The following is a 25,603-nucleotide window of genomic DNA, read 5'->3' on the forward strand; positions in this document are numbered from 1 at the left end:
GCATAGGTGGGGGAAGGAAAAAAGGTGAAGCATAGGGCCACTGTGTTTTGTTTTATACACTTAGTCCATGTGCTTGGAGAATACAAGTCCAGATATGTCTGGTGGGCATTGCTGAGTCACCAGGTAAGGTTGAGCAATTCCCCTGGTATGGCTTTGTGCAAGTGAGTCATTGCATTGTAGGTCCCATGCTGGACAATGGCTGTTGATGATGGTTGTTCGACACCTGCTCAGGCGTTGATTACTTTCCTTGCTGTTGTTACTGGGGAGCTAATATCTGGCCAATTCCCCAATTTACAGCATGTTTTAGCAACAACCATACAACACAATCTCATAATTTCATATGCACTAATGACATACATATTTAGATAGAACAATGTATTTCTGCAGATCATAAACTTTCGCCTAATACTTCACATGGCATGCTTTATATGCAGTATCACAATTTATATATAATGAGGAATATGGGGGCTTATATATAATGAGGAATATGGGGGCTACAGGGTGCTCCCCCAAGGTATAGAATGTCACCTATAACAACAAGCAAAACAACAAGCTGACAGAACACACAGATCTTTGTGTGATTGGGCAAGTGTTATCAGCTCACTTTTGTACAAGAGCGAGGCATGGACCTTATACTCTCCTCATCAAAAGCGGTTCAACAGCTTTCATATATTTTGCCTTCACTGAATCTTTGTAATCTACTAGAGCAGTGGTTCCAAAATTTTAGCAACACGAGGACCCCCATTTTGATTTAAAAAATTTTGCAGACACCCAAGGCCCCCACTCAGCCCCAGGTCTTGCCCCCACTCCACCACTTGCCCCACCTCTTCCCGCCCCCACTCACCTCTGCCCCTCCTCTTCCCCACCTCTTTCCACCCCTCCCCCAAGCGTGCCCCATCCCTGCTCCTCCCCCTCCCTCCCAGCGCTTCCTGCATACCGCTGAACATCTGCTTCTCAGTGTGCAGGAGGCGCTGGAGGGAGGGGGAGGAGTTATCAGCGGGGCCTGCAGACCACCTGGAGTACCCTCACAGACCTCCATTTGAGAAACACTGTCCTCGAGGCACAGAGTCACCAACAGTGAGGTGCTCAAGCAGGCCAGTATATCCAGCATGCAAACACTCCTCAAACAGAGACACCGCCGCTGGCTTGCCCATGTATGCCGAATGAATGATGGGCACATCCCAAAGGACATCCTCTCCAGTGAATTGGCATCTGGAAAAAGACCCAAAGTATGCCCAAAATTGTGTTTGTGGTCTCGCTTGCACACATCCTTGAAAGAAATAGACATGGAAGTGGATAACACTCAGAACCGCAGCTTTTGGAAACAAGAGCTTAACAAAGATCTCGAGCATTACAAAAGGAAGCAATCCAGTTTAGCAGAGGAGAAAAGAGCTTGTGGAAGGCAGAGCCCAAAGGGTGAAAACACCCACTTTAAATGTGACAGATGCGGCAGAGATTGTCTCTCTTGAGTGGGTCTCTTCAGCCACAGCTGCCATAAAAACAACTGAGTAAATTCACCTCTCAGGGGCCCATATCCATGGTCTCTTGAGACTGAAGGATTCCTACTACTTTGGCTAGAAAAGTCATTTTATCCTGATATTTGTCAGGCTAAAGAGAAATGTTCTGCAAAATTTGAAGAGAATTTAGCAAGTGTTTTAGTTACAAGGCATTAAATAAATTACCATACTTTAGCGCTTTGAATTCTGTAAATGTTTTATTGGATTCTGAAGCTCAAACATGTTTTTTTAATTGTCCCATCAAACTTTCTACATAGCTAAAATCTTAAAGAATGCATGAAACTATATTTGCACAAAATATAGATTTTTTTTTTTAAACTAACATATCTAAATTTATATTTGGATTTGCATTTAGTTTCTTTCTTCCTGGATTTTTCTGTCCAATTTCATTAAAGGGGATGCCTTTTTTTCTCTGCCATTTTGCTCGACTTTGGTTTAATTGTTTTTACGTTGTTCAGAAGCCTGGCTGCCTGGATATATTATTTCTGAATAAATATATTCTGAAAGGAGGAAAACAGGCTAAATTACTGGAAATCTGACCTTATGAAGAAAGAGACAGAAGTTTTATTTTGTTTGTTTTTTCATTTGACTGAGGGGAGAGAGAATAAAAAATAGATATAATAGAATGTATACAACATTTTTTCTCCCAATCCTACCTAGAAAATAAATAATTTAAAAAATCCCTGTTCAAATACAAAAGAAATGAGAGTATTCAATAACATGATTATTTTGATATTGTGTGCCAGGGCATGTAGTTAATGGAAGTGGCATATTTTGCCCTATTACTACTACCACCAATCACACTTATTGCTGGAAGACTCTACAGTGTGTGTGTGTGTGTGTGTGTGTGTGTGTGTGTGTGTAAATGACAGATTAACAGAACACAGTTAGCTGTAATAAAGAACAAGTCTTGACTCTTTCTAGGAGGCTGCTGAAGGTCTTTGGGAAGCAGAACTGGTGTGGTTTATCCACTCAAAGAGGAATGGGGAAGCTGTGCAGACAGTGCTCTACCTCTATGCAAGGCAGAACTTGATTCTGTTGTCTGCTTGGGAAGACTAAACATTTTCAGAACATTCAATTCAGACATCTCACATCAAGATTGATTGACCAAATCATCCACAGCTGTCACCCCGAGGCACAGCGAACTTCAACACCTCAAGCCTAATGGCAGCAACTGCATAGTAAATTATAGTGTAAAATCTTTAGTCTTTCTCCACTGAGTTTGTTATTCCTGTTTTGTTCCTTCCAAAAGTCCTTTGAGACCTCCCCTCCTCCAGAGTTCCAGGCACATTAAAATCCCTAGTAGCTCATGGCTACTGGAGGGGTTTCACCTGCTCACGCTTAATCCAGAAGTCTGGCCCTTGAATATCCTCAAGTACAGGGTTATGTTTTACCTCTTGCAGTAATAGGCTGCACTTTCATGTCAATTTATGGGTAATAGCTCATCCTGCTTCTGTCAGATTCTAATTTGGGCACTGAGTAAACTTGTGAAATTGTCAGAGCTTCATTCAATTTAGCTTGACCATGTTTCAACCCCCCCCCCATGCTTTCTCCTGCCTTCTCTCCGTAGATATGATCCCTTCTTCTAAATTTATACAACAGCATTAAAGTAGCTCCTCTGAAACTCACTGCCCTTTTGATGGCCAAACCGAGCTTCCACAATCTTCTTGCTTGTTTGACACTGTCATAACTATAAAGGGAAGGGTAACAACCCTCCTGTGTACAATACTATAAAATCCCTCCTGGCCAGAAACTCCAAAATCCGTTTACCTGTAAAGGGTTAAGAAGCTCCGGTAACCAGGCTGACACCTGACCCAAAGGACCAATAAGGGGACAAGATACTTTCAAATCTTGGTGTGGGGAAGGCTTTTGTTTGTGCTCTTTGTTTTGGGGGTTGTTTGCTCTTGGAACTGAGAGAGACCAGACATCAATCTATGCTCTCCAAATCTTTCTGAACAAGTCTCTCATATTTCAAACTTGTAAGTAACAGCCAGGCAAGGGGTGTTAGGTTTATCTTTGTTTTCTCAACTTGTAAATGTTCCTTTTGCTAGGGGGTTTACCTCTGTTTGCTGTAACTTTGAACCTAAGGCTAGAGAGGGTTCCTCTGGGCTCTTTGAATCTGATTACCCTGTAAAGTTATTTTCCATCCTGATTTACAGAGATGATTTTTACCTTTCTTTCTTTAATTAAAGCTTTCTTTTTAAGAACCTGATTGATTTTTCCTTGTTTTAAGATCCAGGGGGTTTGGATCGGTGTTCACCAAGGAATTGGTGGAGGAGTCTCTCAAGGCTACCCAGGGAGGGAAAGGTTTTGGCGGGGAAGACAGAGTTTCCCAAATGACTCAAACTATTTGGGTGGTGGCAGCAAAAGCAGATCTAAGCTGGCAGTTAAGCTTAGAGGTTTTCATGCAGGTCCCCACATCTGTACCCTAGAGTTCAGAATGGGGAAGGAACCTTGACAGACACACTTTTTTTCCTTCTTTTTTCTTCATTTAAGCTTTCAGGCACACCCCCCCACTCAGGCTACATGTGAGTTCCTCCACCCATCATGCGACCTACCACTGTCCTTTTCTCTCTTATCAGACTTTTAAGCTAATATGAGTGGTTCAAGGTCCATTTTTTCAAGTACAGTATGTTAGAAAAATAAGTAGAAATAAGAAACTCAGAACCTATAGCCTTGTATACAGTAGTAGTTGGGAGAATCTCTCACCATGCATTAGCATTGGTGGTACCAACAGTGGAACGATAATAAAAGTGTTCAGGTGTTTTACCTCTGTGTCACCTAGAACTACTCCAAACAAGGGTATTTAAACAAGAATGGTTAAAATGCCTGAGCCCTGTCTATACTAGTGCTCCCAGTTTTGATAACCTCAATGGAGCTTCAACAGTGGTAGACCAACACTAGGATAGATGCAGCCTATGAATATCCCAGGACATCATGAAAGGGCTGCCTTCTGCTATCCTTTTGATCTGCTTAAAGCAACTATATTCAACAGAATTATATAAATATTCCATCTGGAATAATGAGGAGTTGGCCACTGAAAGTTCCATGCTGCAAAGAACAACTTATTACCACTCATTATCTTGATTTGTTGCATAGGAATAGGGACTTTTCACATATTTTTACATTTTAGTGGATATTTGTAGTACTGTATAGCAAGGGGACAACCCAGGCATTTAGAAGTCCAGTGAGCTTTCTTTTACTCACCCATTTTGCTAATAAACCTGACCCACCAAATACATATCATAGCAGCAGTTGAGGTGTTAATGAGGTGTAAACTTTATTGATAGACCGCTATAGACACCATGAACAAAGAAACCCTTGATGATATCCTTTTACAGTCACAGAGATTTTAACTGCAGCTTAGCATATTTAGGCTACGTCTACATTTGGAGCTGGGTTGTGAGTCCCAGCCCGTGCAGATATACTCACTTTTGCTCTCATCAAGCTAGTGTGCTGAAAGTAGTAGCATAGCCATGGTAGCATGGGCAGTGGCGAGCAGAGGCAGGGGCTACCTGCCCCAACTACATTCCCAGGTGCGGTTTTGTAATCACAAGTTAGCCCATGCCACTGCTCCTTGTGCTACCCCAGCTACACTGCTAGTTGTAGCACACTAGCTGGATGAAAGCTGGCATAAGTATGTCTAAGCAAGCCAGGAATCACAGCCCTAGTGCCAAGTGTAAATGTAACCACAGTTTGACTTCCACATCCTAGCGTGGAAATATCATTTTGAACTAGACAAAGTAAGTGGCAGGGCATAGCTATACTGCCCGAAGAGCTACTGAGAAGAGAATTGTGATGCTCCATCATGCCTCTCCTAGTTCCCTTCCTTGCTCTAAAGGAAGCTGATATTGGTCTATGCTGCTGTAGAGGAGAAGAAGATTATTTCTCCTTGCAAGACAGGTTAACTGCACTGGTGAACATGTTGGCCGGGGAGGGAAAGAAAAGGGACTGGGACAGCAGAGTCTTGGATCCACCCATTCACTCCCCCTTATTTTCCCATTCCCCATTCACCCATAGGTGCTGGTACTAGAGGTGGGGAAGCACCCCAACTTGAAGTATCTTGCATCATATATGGGGTTTAACCCTTTGGTTCACTGGCTTTCAGCACCCCCACTATACAAATTGTTCCAGCAGCCCTGTATTTGTAATGCTGACAGATCCCAGTCAGCAGGATTGAACCTGGGACCTCTGGAGCTTAGTGCATGAGCCTCTACTGCATGGCTAAGGCTGTAGAGCAGACTCATTTTATCTCTCTCTCTCTTTAACTGGTCTCGGTGCCACTCGATGGGCCAGAACATCACACCCAGAAGGTGTGCGGGTTACATACGTCCCTAGCTGAGGAAGTGCGTTCCGAGCTTCAGAGACTTCCCGGTTGAAATTCCAGATGAGCCCCCACTTGTAATGCCGACAGACCCCGGTGGCAATGTGGTTGGTTGGTCCCACTGAAATTGGTCGGTTGGCTGTATTGCAATGTGACCTGAAGGGCCCTATAAGGAAACAAGGTTCCCATTGATCTAGGTGCAGTGCACATATAATGAAAAGACTTCATCTGCCCCAAACACCTTATAGTCTAAATATGAGGAGATGACAGATGGGAAAAACAATCAGAAGGGTAGAGGAAGGCAATTCTGAATGGTATTAACAAGCAGCAGTCATAGCACACCACTGGCCTTGGGTCACAGTGCCTGGTGTAGCAGTGCTAAGCACCCCATGATCCTAAAAATGAGCCTGGAAGTCTGCTATTCAGAGATGTTCTTGTTCTGCAGCATCCTTAGTCCTAGCCTACCTATATGGTCATACATAGCCCTGTACCCAACCACTTAATCATCTAAATATGTACCTAAACATGACCATGTTTCTCCCCAAACACCTCCACTCCAACATCTCATTTCTTAACAGTGAGCTTTAGTTGACCCAGTTTCCTCCTCTGATTGCTCTTAGGGGGGGTTGATCTCCATAACATATCCAACCCTGGATATGTGGAGTGTGGAGAACTGTAACTTTAAGAAGTTAATATTATGTAACTCAGAGGCTGCTGGAACTGAGACATTGAATGAAGCAGATTTGTCAATCACTTTGTGTCTGATTACTGAATGTCCCAAGGTACCAGGATGAAAGAGAAATTAAGAAAATAGCCTGAGTAGAAGAACAGAGAAGTTAAAATCTCCACCGGACCTGATGCTCTTTGGAAATGTGGAAGGCAACTGGTGGAAGTTCAAACAGTGATTCATTCTCTATCTGCCAGCAATGAGTGCCAGTAAAAAAGAAGACAGTCAGAAGGTAGCGTTATTTTTGATACTGGCTGGTTCTGAAACACTTGTTACTAGTTTTGAGTTAACTCAGGCACAGAAGTCTAACTATGAAATGGTAGTACAGAAATTTGAATACGTCCCTCCATATAAAAATGAAACCTGTGAAAGTTATGTTTTTAAGCAGAGGGCACAAAAAGAAAATGAAATTATTTGAGAGTTTGGTTCTTCAGTCACACTCTGGCAATTATGAGGGACTGAGTCCCTAATGAGAAACCAGATTGTGATTGGAATCTGGGCCACACATCTGAGAGAGAGACTACTGGAAGCTCTTTACAAAGCATTTAGAATTGCCAAGCAATGGAAATCACCCAATCCAAAATGAAGCTTATGGAAGGTGGACTGTGCTCTGACAGTGTAGATGTTTCTCTGACCAAATGACTATGCATTGCTAGCATGTATGACAATGGATAATAATTGGGCCAGGGAAAGAGAATCCGAATGTAGATGGATGTAGAAGACTCAAGTCTCTACTTATTTACAAAAAAAGTGGAACAGCTTCAACAGAAGAGATAGAGAAAGACCCACACAAGACTATCTCACAGCCTCTGATACTCTCCTGTAATATAGGAGATGCAAAGTCGAATTCTTTCTCCATCTCAGGCAAAGGGAGGAATTGACCTTGGTTCTCCTACCACATTGAAGGAATAACCTAACCTAACCTAACCACTGGACTAAAGAATATAGGAAAGCTGCTACCTTCTCTTTTGCCTCTCCCCATTCCATATGTTGTCAATCTAGTCCTCCTTTGCTTTTGTCAATGCCCAAAATCAACATGAACATTTTTGTTTTGACCCAACCCAAATGATTTGCTTCAACCTGTCTGAAAATGTTCTCAAATTTTCCGTTTGCTGAAAACTTACTTTCATTCTGGGTGAAACTGAAAATGATTATTTTTCTAATTTCAACTTTTTAGGATTGCCAAATTCCCAGCCCCTCCCACCAATTCAAGAGGGAGCCCTTAGTATTAGATGGGATTCTATTTAAAGACAGCAGGATGATGTTCCCTAAGGTGTTAGAGAAAAAATATGTTAAAAGATACATAAGGGTCATTTAGGGATTTGAAAAATGTAAGAGAAAGACTAGAGACATTGTATGGTAGCCTCAAATGAACAATGACATTGAGGAAACTGTCAAGGTTTGCCCCAAAAACACAGGCCAAATCAAACAGAAGAGCCCACATTGGTGGCACAGGAAAAATGGGTCCTCTGGAATAATAAAATAATATATTTGTTTATGTAGACTGGAAAAAATATGTACATATTCTAGTTCCCTGATACATCTTTTCTAGAAGATAGTACAGCTAAATAGGTGATTCTGCATATCAAATCTATTTTTGCTAGTCATGACATAGCAATGTCTGACAATGGGTCACGGTTTAGTGGATATAACTTCTAGCACTTGGCAGTGAAGTTTGGGTTTATATATGTAATCTCTAGACCTCCTTATCCCCAATCCAACAGGTTGGTGAAAAACTGTCAAAATAATAAACCATTTACTGCAAAAGGCTACGTATCAGACACTGATTCACATTTAGCACTTTTAAATTACATGATGGCACCAGTAATATGTGGGTTGTCCCTTGCTGCTTTATTTAACAGAAAACAGCACAAGAATGCCTGTAATGTTGGAAACTGATGTCTGAAGAACTGGGATTTTCAGAAGTATAAATACCAGATAAAACCAAAAATAAACTCCAGTCTGATTGGGGGTCCCAATAGCAGTAACCATCTGAAGAAATGAGACCGTTTCCATCTGTGATGGAAATCAGTGGCACAAACATCAGTGCTGTTCCAAAAAGTTGCCCTGTGGTCTTATAACGCTGTTGCCCCCCCCCCCACACACACACATACTGAAAAGTAACAGGCACCACCTTCTCCAGCTTCCAGAAGGGAGGGAGAATAAGAAGCACCGAGCCTTCACTTTTGCCTGAATAGTTCTCAGAAAGGGACCAACCACAACAGGTTAAGACAGATGAGTCCTAGGACATGGAACCATTAGAAAAAATTGACTTACTGCCTCCTGACAACATTGTATTGATATCTCAAGGGAGATATAAAGAGACAGTACAAGGTACCTCATATAATATGATTAATAAATGTAATTAGTAGGGTGGCTAAATATTTGAAGTTCTGTATTTATATAAATGTTGATTGTTCATGGTTGTTAAATTTGGCTGGGAAAGGAAGTTGTGGGGACTGTACCTTTTAAGATATTTAACACAGAGGCAATTGAAGCTGAGACATTGAATGAAGCATATCTCTGTCCAGCAGCTTGTCTCTGAGTGATTGCTAAACACCACACAGAGAACCAAGAAGCAGATGGTGAGTGAGATGGATGGAGGTACATATGTCTTAATTCACATAGGGCCAACCAAGGGCCCCTTCTAGCTGACACTTCAGAATCTGAATAGACAAACAATTGCTAATGCTTTTCATTTTTGTCTACCACAAAGTGACTGAATTTTGACAAACACAGACCTTCAAATATATGCACTATTAGATATCCATATTATGTAAATTGCACTTCCTACTGCTCATCCATCTGCCACCATCCTTATTAATGCTGCTGACTCTTGGCTGTAGGCTACCTATATTTATTCATCTTTTTCACTCACCCACCTCCCAGTTTTGTTTTGTTTTTAATTTGACTTGTCCTGCTGCACTTTCTAACTTCTATCCCCTTTCTAACAGCCAGTTAAAATAATTATTTCAGAGGCACCACTCAAGTGAATAAGCGCTACTCAGTGTGAGCAAGGGTTGCATAATTGGGTCTCATGTATAGTCAAATGTCTATCCCCTTCTCCTCAGGTCTGGCAAGAGAATTTGGTTTAATATGCAACAGAGGGTCCTGTGGCACCTTTGAGACTAACAGAAGTACTGGGAGCATAAGCTTTCGTGGGTAAGAACCTCACTTCTTCAGATGCAAGTAATGGAAATCTCCAGAGGCAGGTATATATCAGTGTGGAGATAACGAGGTTAGTTCAATCAGGGAGGGTGAGGTGCTCTGCTAGCAGTTGAGGTGTGAACACCAAGGGAGGAGAAACTGTTTCTGTAGTTGGATAGCCATTCACAGTCTTTGTTTAATCCTGATCTGATGGTGTCAAATTTGCAAATGAACTGGAGCTCAGCAGTTTCTCTTTGGAGTCTGGTCCTGAAGTTTTTTTGCTGTAAGATGGCTACCTTTACATCTGCTATTGTGTGGCCAGGGAGGTTGAAGTGTTCTCCTACAGGTTTTTGTATATTGCCATTCCTGATATCTGACTTGTGTCCATTTATCCTCTTGCGTAGTGACTGTCCAGTTTGGCCAATGTACATAGCAGAGGGGCATTGCTGGCATATGATGGCATATATAACATTGGTGGACGTGCAGGTGAATGAGCCGGTGATGTTGTAGCTGATCTGGTTAGGTCCAGTGATGGTGTTGCTGGTGTAGATATGTGGGCAGAGTTGGCATCGAGGTTTGTTGCATGGGTTGGTTCCTGAGTTAGAGTTGTTATGGTGCGGTGCGGGGTTGCTGGTGAGAATATGCTTAAAGTTGGCAGGTTGTCTGTGGGCGAGGACTGGCCTGCCTCCCAAGGTCTGTGAAAGTGAGGGATCATTGTCCAGGATGGGTTGTAGATCACTGATGATGCGTTGGAGAGGTTTAAGCTGAGGACTGTAGGTGATGGCCAGTGGAGTTCTGTTGGTTTCTCTTCTGGGCCTGTCTTGTAGCAGGAGGCTTCTGGGTACACGTCTGGCTCTGTTGATTTGTTTCTTTATTTCCTTGTGTGGGTATCGTAGTTTTGAGAATGCTTGGTGAAGATCTTGTAGGTGTTGGTCTCTGTCTGAGGGGTTGGAGCAGATGCGATTGTACCTCAGTGCTTGGCTGTAGACAATGGATCGTGTGGTGTGACCGGGGTGGAAGCTGGAGGCATGAAGGTAGGCGTAGCGGTCGGTGGGTTTTCGGTATAGGGTGGTGTTAATGTGGCCATCGCTTATTTGTACGGTGGTGTCCAGGAAGTGGACCTCCCGTGTAGATTGGTCCAGGCTGAGGTTGATGGTGGGGTGGAAGCTGTTGAAAGCATGGTGGAATTCTTCCAGGGTCTCCTTCCCATGGGTCCAGATGATGAAGATGTCATCAATATAGCGTAGGTAGAGAAGGGGCATGAGTGGACGAGAGCTGAGGAAGCGTTGTTCCAGGTCAGCCATAAAAATGTTGGCATATTGTGGGGCCATGCGGGTGCCCATAGCGGTGCCACTGGTCTGGAGGTATATATTGTCACCAAATTTGAAATAATTGTGCGTGAGGATAAAGGTTTTTCTGTTGCTTTTTACAGATTCAGACTAACACGGCTACCCCTCTGGTTTAATATGATATTCACTAAAGGTATGTCTACATTCAGAGCTGGGGATGTAAATCCTAGCTGAAGGAGATATACCCACATTAGCTGTGACCTAGCTAGTGTGCTAAAAACAGAGTGTAGCCAAGGTGGCTAGAGCAACAGCAAAGGCCCAAGCTAATAGACATGTACCTCAAGGTCACTAGCCACTTGCACCACTGAAGCTACATTCTATTTTTAGCTATGGCTGGGGCCAGGGCCAGCTCTAGGTTTTTTGCCACCCCAAGCAAAAAAAAAAAACCCTCCAAGAGCGCAACTGCCAAAGCAAAAACACAAAAACAAAAAAACCCTTCCGAAAGCGCAACTGCCGAAGCAAGTACCGCCCCTGGAATTGTGCCGCCCCAAGCACGTGCTTGGTTTGCTGGTAACTAGAGACGGTCCTGGCTATGGCTACACTCTATTCCCAGCGCCAAATGTAAACACACCTTAATCTGATAGCAAGGATCCATTAGTGTATCTCTACGTGAGAGAAAGTTAAATTGCTTATATCTATATATTTTTTTTAATTAGTGTCGCATTTAATTTTGCTGTGGTCAGAGAAATAAGTTTCATGTATCTGACTTCTGATTAACTGCAGCTGGTCACGTGTTCAGAGATAGTGCTGTTCAGTCTTTACATAGAAAACACAGGTCTGTGGAAAAAGCTGTTCTTATCAGAACACTGTTTGAGTGCTTAAGAACTTCCTCATTCTTTGTCTGAAATGGCTGCTAGCTGCAGGGTAATGTGGTTTTACTACGGAGTAGAAAGATGAGCTTTGTGTGAAATTACTTTTAACACTGTGTCAGTTTTTGATGTTAAGGTCAATATGTGCCTAACTTACTTTAAGTAACTGAGCTTATTGTAATTCCAGTCTGTCACATTCTGTTGCTGCAGATGTGACACTGTACTGTGTAACTTATTTAATTATATAATTATATGTTTCCTGAATGTTTGTCTTTATATTGTAGCAGTCATGCTGTGAATATTATATTTAGAATTTTTTTGGTTACTTATAGTTCTGTAACTTACTTGAATTTAATGCAGTATTTTGAAAAACCCTGTTAGGATGATGTAAGTTTAGAAAGCAAATTGCTTTGGCTTGCATTTTTAGGGACTGATCTTGCAAACTGTACTCATACGAATAAGAATTACTAATGTGACCAAGAGTTGCAAGATCAGACCCTTGTACTTAACTTTGTTTTTTGAAAGGCTGCAGTTCTGTAGTTCGTTAGTCCTTTCCCACGTCCAGTTATTGGTGCATTCAGCTGGTGTCTTTTAACCCTTGAGACTACGGATTTATATTACATGCATATGACTTTCTTAAACATTTATTTGGCCAGCAGCCTGGAAAACATCAAAGTTCTATGGGTTAAACTACCCTTGGCTACCTGGTGAGCTGCTATTGGAGGGCAGAAAGTGGAACAAAGCTTCTTCATGTGATAACCTCTGTTAAGAGGTTAGGGTGGTTCAGCTTTAAGTAAAGATTCATGTTATGCCTTGTGACAGCACCGTGTTAGGCGGAAAGTACCGTGAGTAATCAGCTCTGAACACTTTAGGAAAATATTGGGGGACAGTTGAATAATGAAGATATGATGATACAATTATATAGGCAGAGAATAGAACTATAAAAATAGTATAAAATTGACCTAAAAATAATCAAATTATAGTTCTTATAATTAAACCTAAAGGTCCTTTCCCTGTAAGTTTGATAGGATGGTTTGTTAATATTTCCTTTGAGATTTTTTTTTCAGTTAGTAAACTATGTATAAAGGGCAAAAGAGAAATATCCACATGGCTGTTAGTGGCATTTTTGTTTGTTTTATAGCTTTAAAATGGGAAATGTAAGGATAAAACTGATAGTTGTGCTGAAAGCCTATATAATGACTGTTTTTCAGCTTCCTTAATTTTGGCTGCATCTGTTCTGTTCGAAAACAGGAGACTGCCAATAGCCACCGGTGAGTCTTTTTCATCAAATCTGTGTGTGTGTGTGTGTGTGTGTGTAACATATAAGGAGGAGAATGATAAAGTAAGAGAAGGAGGAGAACAAAAGAACTAGGGCCAGATAGGGAAGCCTGGGCAAGGGGTGGCAGTAAAAAGGGGGAATGGCAAGAGGTGTGGGGAAACAGACAGCAGAGTCCACAGGGGAGAAAGAGGAGAAACAGAAGATACTTTGGAAAATACTGGTAGAAACATAGAAAGAAACTGAGTCCCACTTAGGGTTATCACCTTTGAAATGCAAAAAAATAAAAAAATAAAAAAATAAAATGCAGAAGACAAGCCTGCTGTAACCCTAATCCCCATCCACAAAGCAACTCTGCAAATCTCCCCCTCCCTCCCCACAACAGCTCACTTATAGTATCCAGAGGGATAACATGTATAGATAAGATTGATGACATCATTGATAACAAACTTTGTTTCATCAGCAAATTTTGCCAGCCAGTCTTTGCAGGCTGTTTCGTTTTAGCCTGTTGTCATTGAATGGGCAGTTTCTGATGTGAGCTTTTTTTTTTAGGGGTGTAGTAGGATCACTTGCACTGTTGCCCTAATCTTCCATGATTTAATATGCCTTGCATGTCTCCTCACTCTGGCATGACTCAAACCCACTCTCACACATGCGGGTGCACTTGTATGTTGGTGGGCAGACAGCTGCTGTATTTTCAACAGTTTTGATCTATTATTACTTAAACTGTGGAAGTCTGAACACTGCAGCATCTTTAACTGGACACAGAAACTTTTAATATTAGATATCCCTGTGTATTGTGAGAATATTGCAAATCTTTAGATTTGCTTAAAAAAAACCCGGCAGATTAAATTATTTTTCTGTCCACTGGCAAATCCATAAAAAAGCTGACCAGGCCAGTCAAATACTGGCCAGGCAGTATCCCTAGTTCCACTAGAAACATCACTTCTTATCAGTTATAGAAAAGAAATGCTGTCTCTAGAAAGCCAAATAGACATCAGAAAGTTAAAAGGGAAATAGTAGAGGAGGAAATCACATCATCTCAACTAAATTAAAAAAAAAAATGAGCCGTGTTCTGACCATTTTTGTTTCAGTTAGTGAAAACTTGTCCCATTTTGACAAAATTCTGAAGTGAATTCATCATGGTGGGATGAGGCCTTTGCATTAATAGGTCTCTGAATTTCAACTGGAGAGGAATACAGCACATATTTTTTTCAGTTAGCTGTCAATAATTCGGTAAAACAGTGTTTACAAAATTCTCAAGAAATATTATTTTCTGGGCATATAGGATATAACAAATTAACGTTGAGAATTGTAGGAAATAATTGCATGGCTCTGTTCAGCAGCAATTAGGATGCTCAATTATGCCAGTCATAAAGACTGCACAGGCTTTCATGGTTTAGCATCCAGCAAGTCTAACTCCTATTCCAAAGACAAAAATGTTTACTCATTCTGGTCTCAGAACTGGGTTTCTGGGATTTCATTCCTCAATAGGACTTTGATTGATTTTATTTTGGTAGTTTTATCTTATTTCATAATGTTTATGTCACACCACATACCTCCAAACAGTTATTCATTTATAGCTTCTAGATATTTGTGGGTTTTTTTATTTGCTGTCAAAACTTGATATAAATAAGAATCTTAATAAATGGAAGTCATTGATCAGGTATAGCAAAATGCAGCAATGACAGGGAACCAAGGACCTTATCCAAACTCTACTAGACTTAATAGAAGGATCCTTTTATTTCTGTGGGCTTTGGATCATGCCTCAAATGGGGGGGTGGGAGTAATGATATTTGCTTGTCAGGCAAAGGTCATCTGAAGTACAGTGGTCATTAATTCAGGGTGATAACTATTGGGCATATATATTAAAAAATGGTGAATAGTAAGTCTAAGGGTCAGATTCTGTATTGTGCCTCTGAGAGGGGCAGAACAGACCTCGCAGCCTAGGAGAAAAGAGGTAGGTGGGGTATAAGGTGGCTTTAAATCACCTTAGGCCTGGAGAGAAGGCCCCTGGTGTAATTTAGGCCCCAGATTGCCTAAGTTACAGCTGCCTACTAGGGCTTCCCTATGGGACTCAGTGCTGTCTGAGACTTTCCTCTGCATTCTAAGTGAAAGTTACTGGAACATAGATTCTGAACTAATGATTGAGGCAACAGTTTTTGGAATTCAAAATCTGGAACATAGAAGTCACCTCTGGCATGTGATATTTTTTGGAGAAGAGCAGAGTTGTCAGTGCCAGTGATGCCCAATATTATCAACTAGGCTAGCTGGGTTTTCTGGACTCTTAGGAGCATTAGCAAATTTTGGGGAAAATCATCATTTTTAGAAAGGTTACTAAATCAAATGTAACTGGTCAATATCAAGTGGCTCCAGCGGGTGTTCTGATTCCCTGAGGGACTCCAGGAAGAGTTATCGGGGGAGGCAAAACCTGGTTATAATTAGAGCTGGGCGAAAAACTGATTATCTATCTTTTTTGGTTCACTGGCATTTCCAAAATAATAATAATGATAAAAAAATTGAGTTGAACTGAATACTAAAATCCTTTAGCCAATCAAAATAGTTCATTCTGGACAGAACAACACATGTTTGCAGTAAACCATTTTGTTTGGGGTCTTTAAAAAAAAAAAAAAAAAAGGGCTCAAAAGGTGGGACAGGGAGGAAAAGGTAGGGTGGTAATGTGATTAAGTCCTCTGGTTAGGGCACTCACCTGTGATGTGGGAGACCCTGGTTCAATTCTCCTGTGCTGGAGTGGGGATTCAAATTTTCACATCCCAGGTAAGCATCCTTACCACAAGGCTGGGGGGAGCAGGGACTCTCAACATTTGCTGTCAAAGCTGTTTAACATTGTACCCATAAATATTCATGGGAGTAGACACTTGAACTTGGGTCTCCCCTCTCCCAGGTGAGAGTCATATCTACCAGGCTACAGAGTCAATCTCATGTTCTTTCTCAGGCCCAATGAACATTCAAGTATTTTATGCAAAGTGGAACAGCTTCATCAAGAGAGATGGAGAGATACCCACTCCAGAGTAGCCAGTATCTTAGTGGCTGGGATGCTTCTCTGGGAAGAAGGAGAACTAGGTTGAAATCTCTGCTCCAGAGTAGGGATTCTAAGCTGGGTCTCCACTGTTTTAGGTGAGGGCCCTATGCACTGGGCTAAAGGCTATAAACTGGGCACCGGAACCCCCACCATCCCTTTTGGCCAGTTTTTGAATCTTACCCTCCCCTCCCAGCCCACACTATTTGCTGACTTTATATCTGATTCATGGATACTTCTGAGTCAACCAAATCTGCATTTTTTGGCAAATAAATTATTGGTCTAAATTTTTTTGCCCAGATCTAATTATAACCCATAAGAGGTGTTATCAAAGGTGGAATCTTTGGTCTTGGCCATGCAGTGTCACAGTACAAGTCAGAAGGCCAAAGTTTTCCTTCACCAGCTGGCCATTGAAGGGTAAGGAGCTTGGTCATACCAGCAACATTTAGACTTGTCACAGTCAAGCATACATAACTTCCTATTCCACTAGCCTATGGGTCCATTAATGCTAATCAGCTAAACTGAGTCACTAGAAACAAAACATCACCAGCTGTTTTTCCAGCTGCTTCAAATAACCACCCTGAAGGCTTGAGAAACTGTAAGATCTGAGAAGTTTAAAGTTAAATATCAACCTTTTCTTTTTTTGTTTCTTTTCTCTCTTTTTATCAGATGAACTATATGTCTGCTAGTTGAGAGAGTGAGTGAACATTTGTGTGTGTGTGTGTGTGTGTGTGTGTGTGTGTGTGTGTGTGTGTAGACAATAAGTAATTGAATTCTATGTAATTAAAACAAGAACAGTACATTAAACTAATCTCCCAGGTGCAACAGCCTTAAACTACATAGAAACTGCTGTCCATGATGTCATGTGTGATCTCTTCTTCTCTTCTTGTAATTATATCTTGGTAGCAGAGGAAGGACTGTTACTATGTAAGTAAAGTCTGGCAGGGCCACCATACAATTGGCATTATGATCATAACTGAAATGTCAGCTAATTTAACTTGGTAGTAATTAGGACCTCCTATCCTTGCCATTTGGCTGAAGTATAGGTTTAGATTAACTGGCACTGAAGATACTCTGTGATTTAGGGACTTAAGGATAAACCCCCAACTGTTGTCTCCCTGGATTGTTAGATAGAAATCGTATGAGGGTAATTCACTTATTTGATTTTAACCTGATGATTAGATATGAATCCATTTGATCTGAATTTAGTTATTTGTCATATGTTTGGCTTTATTTTAGCTATCAATTATTAAGATTTTTTTTAAGTATATATATTAGAATATTATGTTAAGATGGATTTCTTACTTAGATAACAGTGCCTTTTAAGAATTACAAAAACCTGAAGCGGTGAAAGACAATGAACCTAATGATCCATAGACCTAAAGTCCTATACCCTATAATCCATACTTTATAATCCTATTCCTCCTCCCACAGCTTCTGTCTGGAGTAATTTCCTAACCCTAACAAAACTTTTCTAAGAATGGAGAGGCAGAATTTTTTGCCTTTCTTTATCATACAGAAAGGAAAGGGTAGGGCCTTGTTTACAGGAGGTCTTGATCTTTTAGGGCTCTAGGGTGGCAGGGATACACAAAGGGACTTAGGCATTGTAATGCTGAGCAGATATCGACGAGAGGTTGTTTGCTAAGCCCCACTGCTGTCTCAGATATGTGCCTTCCTGCAGGCCAGATTTAGGAACCTATCTCTGCTTAGTGATCCATGAATGAGAACCCTGCTCTTGGAGTCAGAGGGCTTAGAAGCCTAAGCTGCTTCATGCCAGAATGAGTTATGTGCCTGCCTCGCTTCACACAAGTCTGCCAGAGCAGGGGGTGCCTTCTTACAGCCCACTGGCTACAGCATTTGCCAAAGAGGTAGGAGATCCTGGTTCAATTCCCTCCTCTGATAGAAGGGTGAAAGGGCTTGAACTGGGGTTTCCTACTTTTTCAACCAAGTGCTCTAAACACTGAGCTATAGGATATTCTGACCTATGGCTCCCTCAGCCACTCCTGTTGAAGCTGTTCCAGTGTGGGTAAATAATGAAAGGGGGACTGGACTTGGGATCTCCCAGGTGAGTGCCCTAACCACGGTGGGACCAAATCATTTTTGCTCTTTCTAACCTATTGAAGTATGTATCCACAATAGGACAGTCATTGGGCCAGAGAGTGTGAGGATGATTCTGTGTCCAGTCCCCCTGCTCCAAACACTTTCATTATTTATCCACAGTGGAACAGCTTCAACAGGAGAAATTGAGGAACCACCTCCCCTGAGAGGAGGGAGACCCCTGTTCAAATCCTTCCCCCTCCCCTCCACCCTGGGCAGAGAATTATGAATTGAGCCTCTGTCTCCCACATCCCAGGCAAGTGCACTAATTACCAGACTAGCAGTTACCAGACCACCTCATTCTCTGGCCAGATTTTGAATGGGATTCAAGCCAGTAGGCAGCCTCTTAGCACAGCTACCAGATCAGGCCCCACAGACGGCCTAGGTGGCCAAACACCTATCTTACCCAGCTTGTGAAATGTTCTGGTTCTTAGGCATCGTGACGCCTAAAGTAAGGCAATAGGGTGTATGCCCAGAGTAGAAATACAGGTGCCTAGGGAATTTTTACCCTAAAAACTTAGGCACCAAATGAGTTTAGGTGCCTACAGCATTCGGCAGCAGTTTTATGGATCACAGTGAAGCCAAAACTGGGACTAAAGCTCCTAAACCCCAGAATTAGGCACTTGAGTGCCTTCCTGGATCCCACCTCTAGCATCCACATGGTGCACTGTGACTATAAGATCTCATCTGTACTGATTTTGTGTCTGACTGAGTTTCTGTGTATGTATATATATATGACCCCTTTCACTGTTGTATCTGTAGTTTTATGGAACAATGAAGCCAGATCAATGAAGCGAGGAATTTGTAGGAGGTTATTTGGCCATATTACTCTATGGTGGAATAATTTTTACCAGAGGTATATGTCAGTAAGAAGAGTGGAAGAATATAGACCCAGTTCTCAATTGCACCAGAGTTCTGCTTGGTATAGCTGAAGAGGATGGGGAAAAGTGGCTTTAAACCAGTTTTCTTTCCCTAATTCTTAGAGCTGATCTGGTCTAGTGTGTAATCTATAGCAGCCTTTCCTTTGGGGCTGTTAAAAGGAGTGACATAGAGTGCATTCTAGCTGCCTGGAGATTTCTTTAAACTGGGCCAATCCCCAAATAGCTGATTAAATCAGTTTTTCCAAGTGCTCCTTGGGCTGCAAAACATAGTAGGGGCTCAGTAAGACCTGGACAATAAAGCTCATAATATTCAATTCACAAAAAAGTACTTCAAAGGCAAATATTCTTTGAGAAAAAATGTTAGGCCAAATTTTCAAATAAGCCTGTGAAAATGTATCAAAAATGTATTAAGGGTACTTTTTTATGCTCCAGACACTTCACCTTATAGGTGTGTCTGTTTTTCATGTGAAGACTAGTGGGATTGCAGATGTTGCATTTGTGATTTGCATACTCTGGAAAATATGGCCTGTCATGTTGATTGCTTGGCCTGTGTTTTCCCCTCTCTTTCTCACAGCAGAGAAAGTATAATGTTAAACATAAATTGGTATATGGCCTAGTATGCGTGAAATATTATTTCAAATCCTGTTCTAGAAAACACACTTCCAATCATGCCTTTTGTCTGCCATCAGTGTTTCCTTTTTCTTTCTCTTCCTTTCATTATTTATTTCAGTAAGTGAAAACGCTGAAAGAGTTTGAAGATTGCACAGACTGGAAAACAACTTCCAATGTAGCTACACACCTGCTCTCTTTCAGACACAGATTGCAGAAACAATAAAATAATAATGCTGCCCCTGGCTTTGAGTTCTGCAAATGTGAATGACACTATAGAACTTGTTACTGCTGTCAGTGCAGTGGTAGAACTTAGAAGCTGCTGATATAATTTAAAGAGGAAACAGCACTGTATCTGGGGAAAAGATGCCTTTGGGGCTACAGCAATATGTTGTCTTGTAAATGCTTGAATTGATCAATTGTAGTTTGCCATCCCATTCAAATATTTCACTTTATAAAAGCTCGGAATCAAATACATCTTTGGTGTAAATTGAAGTCGCATTAGTGGTCTCTTATCAGCCCCTAGAGAATATGTATCCTGTAGAATTTAAACTGTGATGTTTTTCATTTTAAGGTGAAATTAAATGACTTGAAAATGGATTCATCTTCTCCTGAGTTCCCAGTGACCGTTTTAGAACAAACTGCCTCACAGCTAGGATGCAATCCAGCAGATCAGAAACTTGCTTTGCACTTAGATGAAGAAGATGAGCTGAAACACCTCCGTGAATGTTTCCATATTCCAAAAGTCAAGGATCTACCTCCAAGTGAGAATCATACTTATATTGGGGAGTTATGCATCTTCTGCATATGTTTTTTCATAAATATTTAGAAATTCTTGTCACCTATAAGATAATGGAGCAATTGCAGACATATCTGAGCACAGTACGTCATCAGTGTTGCTAAATCAATCCATCAGCTTATTCTGGCACAGAATACTTTATGCTCTCATTCCCGTCCTAAAATGATCAAAAAATGTGAAAATACAGTACTTACATAATGCTTATGCTGTCAGTCAGCTTCTTTGAACAATATAGTGACTGATTGAAAATTATAGGCAAAAGAATTGTTATCTAATGGATTGAAACTGCAGTGTCTCTAAGAACTTACAGCTCAGAGCCAATTGCTTCTTCAGTACAACATAGATTAGTGTTATGTATTTTGTTACAATTATTTTGTGGTACTGGAAGAGACACTATATATGTTATGTTAGAGTATATAATATTTTATTGTTAGGACTCAAGAGGAAATTAATACAGGATCCTAAGGGAAATATACAGGGCTATCTCTTAGGAAAAAAGATTGATGTGGGCAAGTAATTCAGTATAAACCATTTATTTGAACAATTGCTCCTCTTTTTCTGTTCATGAATTGTCTGCAAATAGAGCAAGACTTTCCCAAATATAGTCATTTGAAATGAATCACTAAATGTCTATGAATAATTTTTTGGTCTGTAGCTTGCTTGTAAACAACTAGTTGTGAGCACTAGAAATGTAAACTGTTTTGATTGGATAAAGTCACAATGTCTTTCTGTCCCGCTGATTGGATGAACGTAAGTGTTAGAATCAGGTTTCTTGTGTGAAAACTCATAATTATATACTGAAAAGTCTCTTTTTATCAATGTTTTTACAATATTCAATTAATATTCCCTGTTTCATCAAACAATCCTGCCAGCATACACATCAATAGATATTCATAGGAAGCAAAGGTGTGATGCTAAAAAAGAAAGGATGCTAATACTTAAATTCAAGTGAATAATTGAAGAATAAAAAAACTATTTAATTTTTTGCATTATTTTCTCACTTCTATGAAAGGACTCTGAATTATAGACAGACATGTCTAGCATTTGAATGTCAGGCTTGGGACCAGCAAAGCAGAAATGAGTGACAGACTTAAAGCTAAAGGGCAAACAAAAAAACTGGTAGAATTTTAATAATGTGTGTATCATCTTGACCAATGTATGTAGGGCAATGCTGATACCTTTACTCATGACAGTAACCACAAATAATCCCATGTAAATCATTGAACTGCTGTAATAGTAAATTACTATTCAGGATGAATAATGTTATTGAAATATGGCTCTTATTCCCTACATCATCCTAACTTTCCCAAAGTGGTTACAATAGAACCATCGTTACAGAAATGAATCCCTCTTACAGCAGACTTCCTATTCAAATTACAGATGTTAGGAATGATAATCTGAACATATCCAATTGCTTCATATTGACAGATGAGTAATTGGAGGCTATTACCTGTTTTTTGTTAAGTGCCAGTAATAGGCTTAGTGGTGCACAAGACAAAACATAGGCAGTCCTGCCTTGAACAGTTTACAATCTAAACAAGAGTGGACAGAATGTACTGGAAAGCTCAGAGAAGGGCATAAGAAGGATATATGAGTTTTGTGATTATTTATTATTATTTACTCTGTTCATATGTGCACCATGGATCTAGCATCTGGATACAGACACAAGAATAAGTGAATATTATTTGTGGATGCAGTAATAGTAGTTTTGTAACAAAGCCTTTCAAATGAGGAATATTGTAAATACTGTTATCCATAGGGCACATGTTCCAAGTTTTTGTTTGTTTGTTTGTTTGTTTGTTTGTTTGTTTAAACAGTGAATGTTTTAAATGGTGAATGTTTACAATATGGCTTCTAATGAGAGGATTAGTATAAAATATCTTGGCTGGCTTAAACTAGCACATTATATTCAGTTGTAAGGGCTGATGAGCAGGTTTCTTGTTTCACTAAGGACACTTGATGATACTAGCTTAATTAATAATTCAGCTAATTTACCTCTTTTCCCACCTCCAACCACTGTTGTCCACAAAGGATCCTTCAGTTAGTAGTGACTGTCAACACAGACCCTTCACCCCCAGGCAGCCGATACCAATGCCATGCTCGGTAGCGGGGTGCTGTCTGAAAGGATATGTCGGTATTGAAATTAAAGAGAGATCAAAATAATCACCTTTGCAGCACACCTACTATCATCTAAGTTTTGGTTTAGGAAACCAAATCTGTTTCAGATCTCCCCTGAGCAAGTCTAAGCATAAAGTGCACACCAGTTCAAATCAATATAATTCTAGAAGCGTCGAGGACAGCATGCTGTTTCCTTACATGGTAAATCTATGTAGCAAACTTGTTCCTTCCTGCTGTTACAAGCTACCAGGAGACATTTAATAAATAATTCAAGAAAAATTAAAAGCTGATACCTAGTAGATCTATAACTAGCTTCTTTCTGCAAAATTTGTCCATTATGAAATAAATAAAGAATTCTGTTTACCTTCAGTGTAACAACACATAGAAAGAAATATTTGCCCACAAAACTGCTACCAAATAATCCACTGCATGTTCCTCTGCAAGTGCGGGTACAGGTGGCACATCAGAAAACACAGCGGAATATGGGGCAAAGGCCAGTCCCTGAACTGTGTGTGTTAGGTAGAGGTCCATGGTAGAAGACAGAGGGGATTCCATGAATCTCTGGACAAATTTGTGAAAGTATCTCTGCTTTCCTACTCCTTCCTGCTCCTCCTAAATACTGGCAACATGATTTGCTTCTGCTTCCATACTGTCATTAGATTCCCTAGCAAAGCTGCACTCTGTGACCCCTCTGATGAGTCACAGAGCATGGAGGGATATCCAATCTAGTTCTCTATATGTGCAGGTGGGAAGTGATCCTTCCTGTCATTGAAGTCAATAGGGGCTTTGTCACTGACTTCAATGGAAGTAGGATATTTTACTCTAATAGCAGGCTGCATGGTTGTTTGTGGTCCATCTGCTCTGAAATGGAGTTTGCACAGAGGAGTTTCTGGCAGATGCACATTTGCGGGATTCTTCTGAATACCTGCTTTCTTCTCTGCTCCCATTTTGGGCTGATTACCTTACTTTTGTTCTTTATTTCCCCCATGATCATAGAAGAGAGGCAAATGGGTATGGAGCTCTCTCTCTCTCTCTTTGTCTCTGTCCCAAATATCTCTAGGGAACCTATCAGTTTAGTATTTCAGCAACTTGGAGTCCAAAAAAGTATCTCTTTCTATACACACAACTATAAGGAGATTTCTATATTCTGTTTTCTCTACTTTAGCACACCTGTAATATTATCGTTTCTCCCTCCCCCACCCCACCCCCAACTCCATTCACCATGGTATCTAGGCCCCAAGACTGTTACGTGTTTCATTGGTAGCACAACAATGTACAAGGCAGTAAAAGTTTTAACAGTGTTCAGAACCCATTGTTCTCACACATCCTGAGTCCTCTATCTTTTTTCAAAAACTGTCATGAAATACAGCTCCTGTCCTGAAGAACAGCAGGGGTAAAAAATATTTACATTATGTAGATATACTATAATGACTGATCTTTCATGACATTTATCTTCACACATGAGCGGATCCTAGATAACTCGCTCCTGAAGATAAATGTCATTACAGATATTAGCCATCAAGTATTCTTTATATATTTACATAAAACATTACAATGAGGTTTTAACATAGTCTTGAAAGAGGGCGATGAGAACATCCATGGGAGACAGGTGTAATATTATGTACTCTAAAAAGTGTCAAATATCATAATGATAGTTTAACTTTATCATAATGTAAATTGTAATAACTGTTTACACTATATAAATCAAGTGAAAACCTGCCAACGGACTAATTCTATGTCACGTTGTTCTGGGAGTTTGGCAAGCATATGGATGATGGTTCAGTAGAACAAATGGAGTGAGATGACAGCGGAAAAGTTAGATAAATATTCAGACTTCTAAGCACTTCTTTGCATAGTCTCCATTATACTTGCTTTGTTGGGATGCCCTCAGCTTGAAACTGCTGAACTATAATTTCTTAAATAAAATGTTGAAAGGTAATGGTAAAGCTCCTAATCTCTTCTTTGACCATCTACAACAAGGCATATAACTATAGCCTAGCATAGCCAGTAGCTCTTTCTTGGCTAATGAGAAAATTATATATTTCCTCTTCATTTAGACTGATCATCACTGAAAGACCACTTGCTTTCAGTCTTCGATTAAAGGTGACCGTAAATCAGTAGAAACGCATCTCTAAATTATATGTAGAGCAATGTTATACTTCTGTGTGCAAAAGGATATATGTTATTAAATCTGACCTCTTAGAGATGATATAGTAAGTGTTTTCCACACCTACTTGAATGATTCCAATTCATTTGAATATAAATCTTATCTATTTCTTTTTATATTGTACATATTGTTTTATATTCTGCCATATGTAAGGGCACATGTTTTAACTGCAGTTGTCTTTTTGTTACTACTATGCTAAAGTGCTTAGCAACATTCCTTCAGTATTTTGGAACACTGTAATACAGACCCATGCCTATCCCTCTAAGCCCCTCCAGAAATAATTTGAGGGCCAATGGTTTGAAGAAAAGTTGGTGCAGAATAGCTACATAGAGAGCTAAGTAGTAGCATAAGCTAATAAAATGAAGAGCTCTATGAATGAAAGGGGAATAGTAGTCACTGGTGCAATGTCATGGCTTTACAATATGCTAGTCAGAGAAGCTGTGGAATAATTAATATGGTGCTGAAAAATAAGCATAGTTTGGACAGCTGCTACGGTGCAATGAGTCATTAAAGATGTCAGGGAAAGGGAAATTATCAGCATTTTGTAAGAGGAAAAAGGCCCAGACCCAAGCCCTATCTGCAGTTGATAACCAAAAAAAAAAAAAAAAAAGAGAATCCACAGGATAACAGATGTAAAGGTAGAACAATGTGGGAAGGAGGTGGGGCCAGCTTTCTGCATCAGTAGCCAATGGGTATTTATGTCTGAAGAGGGGACTGCAGTGCAGAGGAGCAATTATCTGTTT

The 25,603-nt window shown here is 40.4% G+C and overlaps 1 protein-coding gene across 12 annotated transcripts in view; it reads left to right on the top strand.

The window, feature by feature from the left end:
• Window positions 1-25,603, top strand: part of KYNU (kynureninase) — a 120,444-nt gene that overhangs the window by 26,042 nt on the left and 68,799 nt on the right. The window contains exons 1-4 of one of the 12 annotated variants that reach the window (XM_065561622.1): window positions 11,802-11,928; window positions 13,085-13,144; window positions 18,410-18,542; window positions 20,351-20,540. In XM_065561622.1, coding sequence (XP_065417694.1) covers window positions 20,372-20,540 — 169 coding nt within the window. In that variant the 5' untranslated portion in view covers window positions 11,802-11,928; window positions 13,085-13,144; window positions 18,410-18,542; window positions 20,351-20,371. Of the gene's footprint in view, window positions 1-11,801; window positions 12,010-12,285; window positions 12,719-13,084; window positions 13,145-18,409; window positions 18,543-20,350; window positions 20,541-25,603 lie in introns of those variants that run through there. The other 11 variants (XM_065561624.1, XM_065561623.1, XM_042860894.2 and 8 more) reach the window with 11 other exon arrangements.

Source organism: Chrysemys picta, chromosome 11, assembly GCF_011386835.1.
Source record: "Chrysemys picta bellii isolate R12L10 chromosome 11, ASM1138683v2, whole genome shotgun sequence".
In the NCBI taxonomy this organism is placed as follows: Eukaryota; Metazoa; Chordata; order Testudines; family Emydidae; genus Chrysemys; species Chrysemys picta.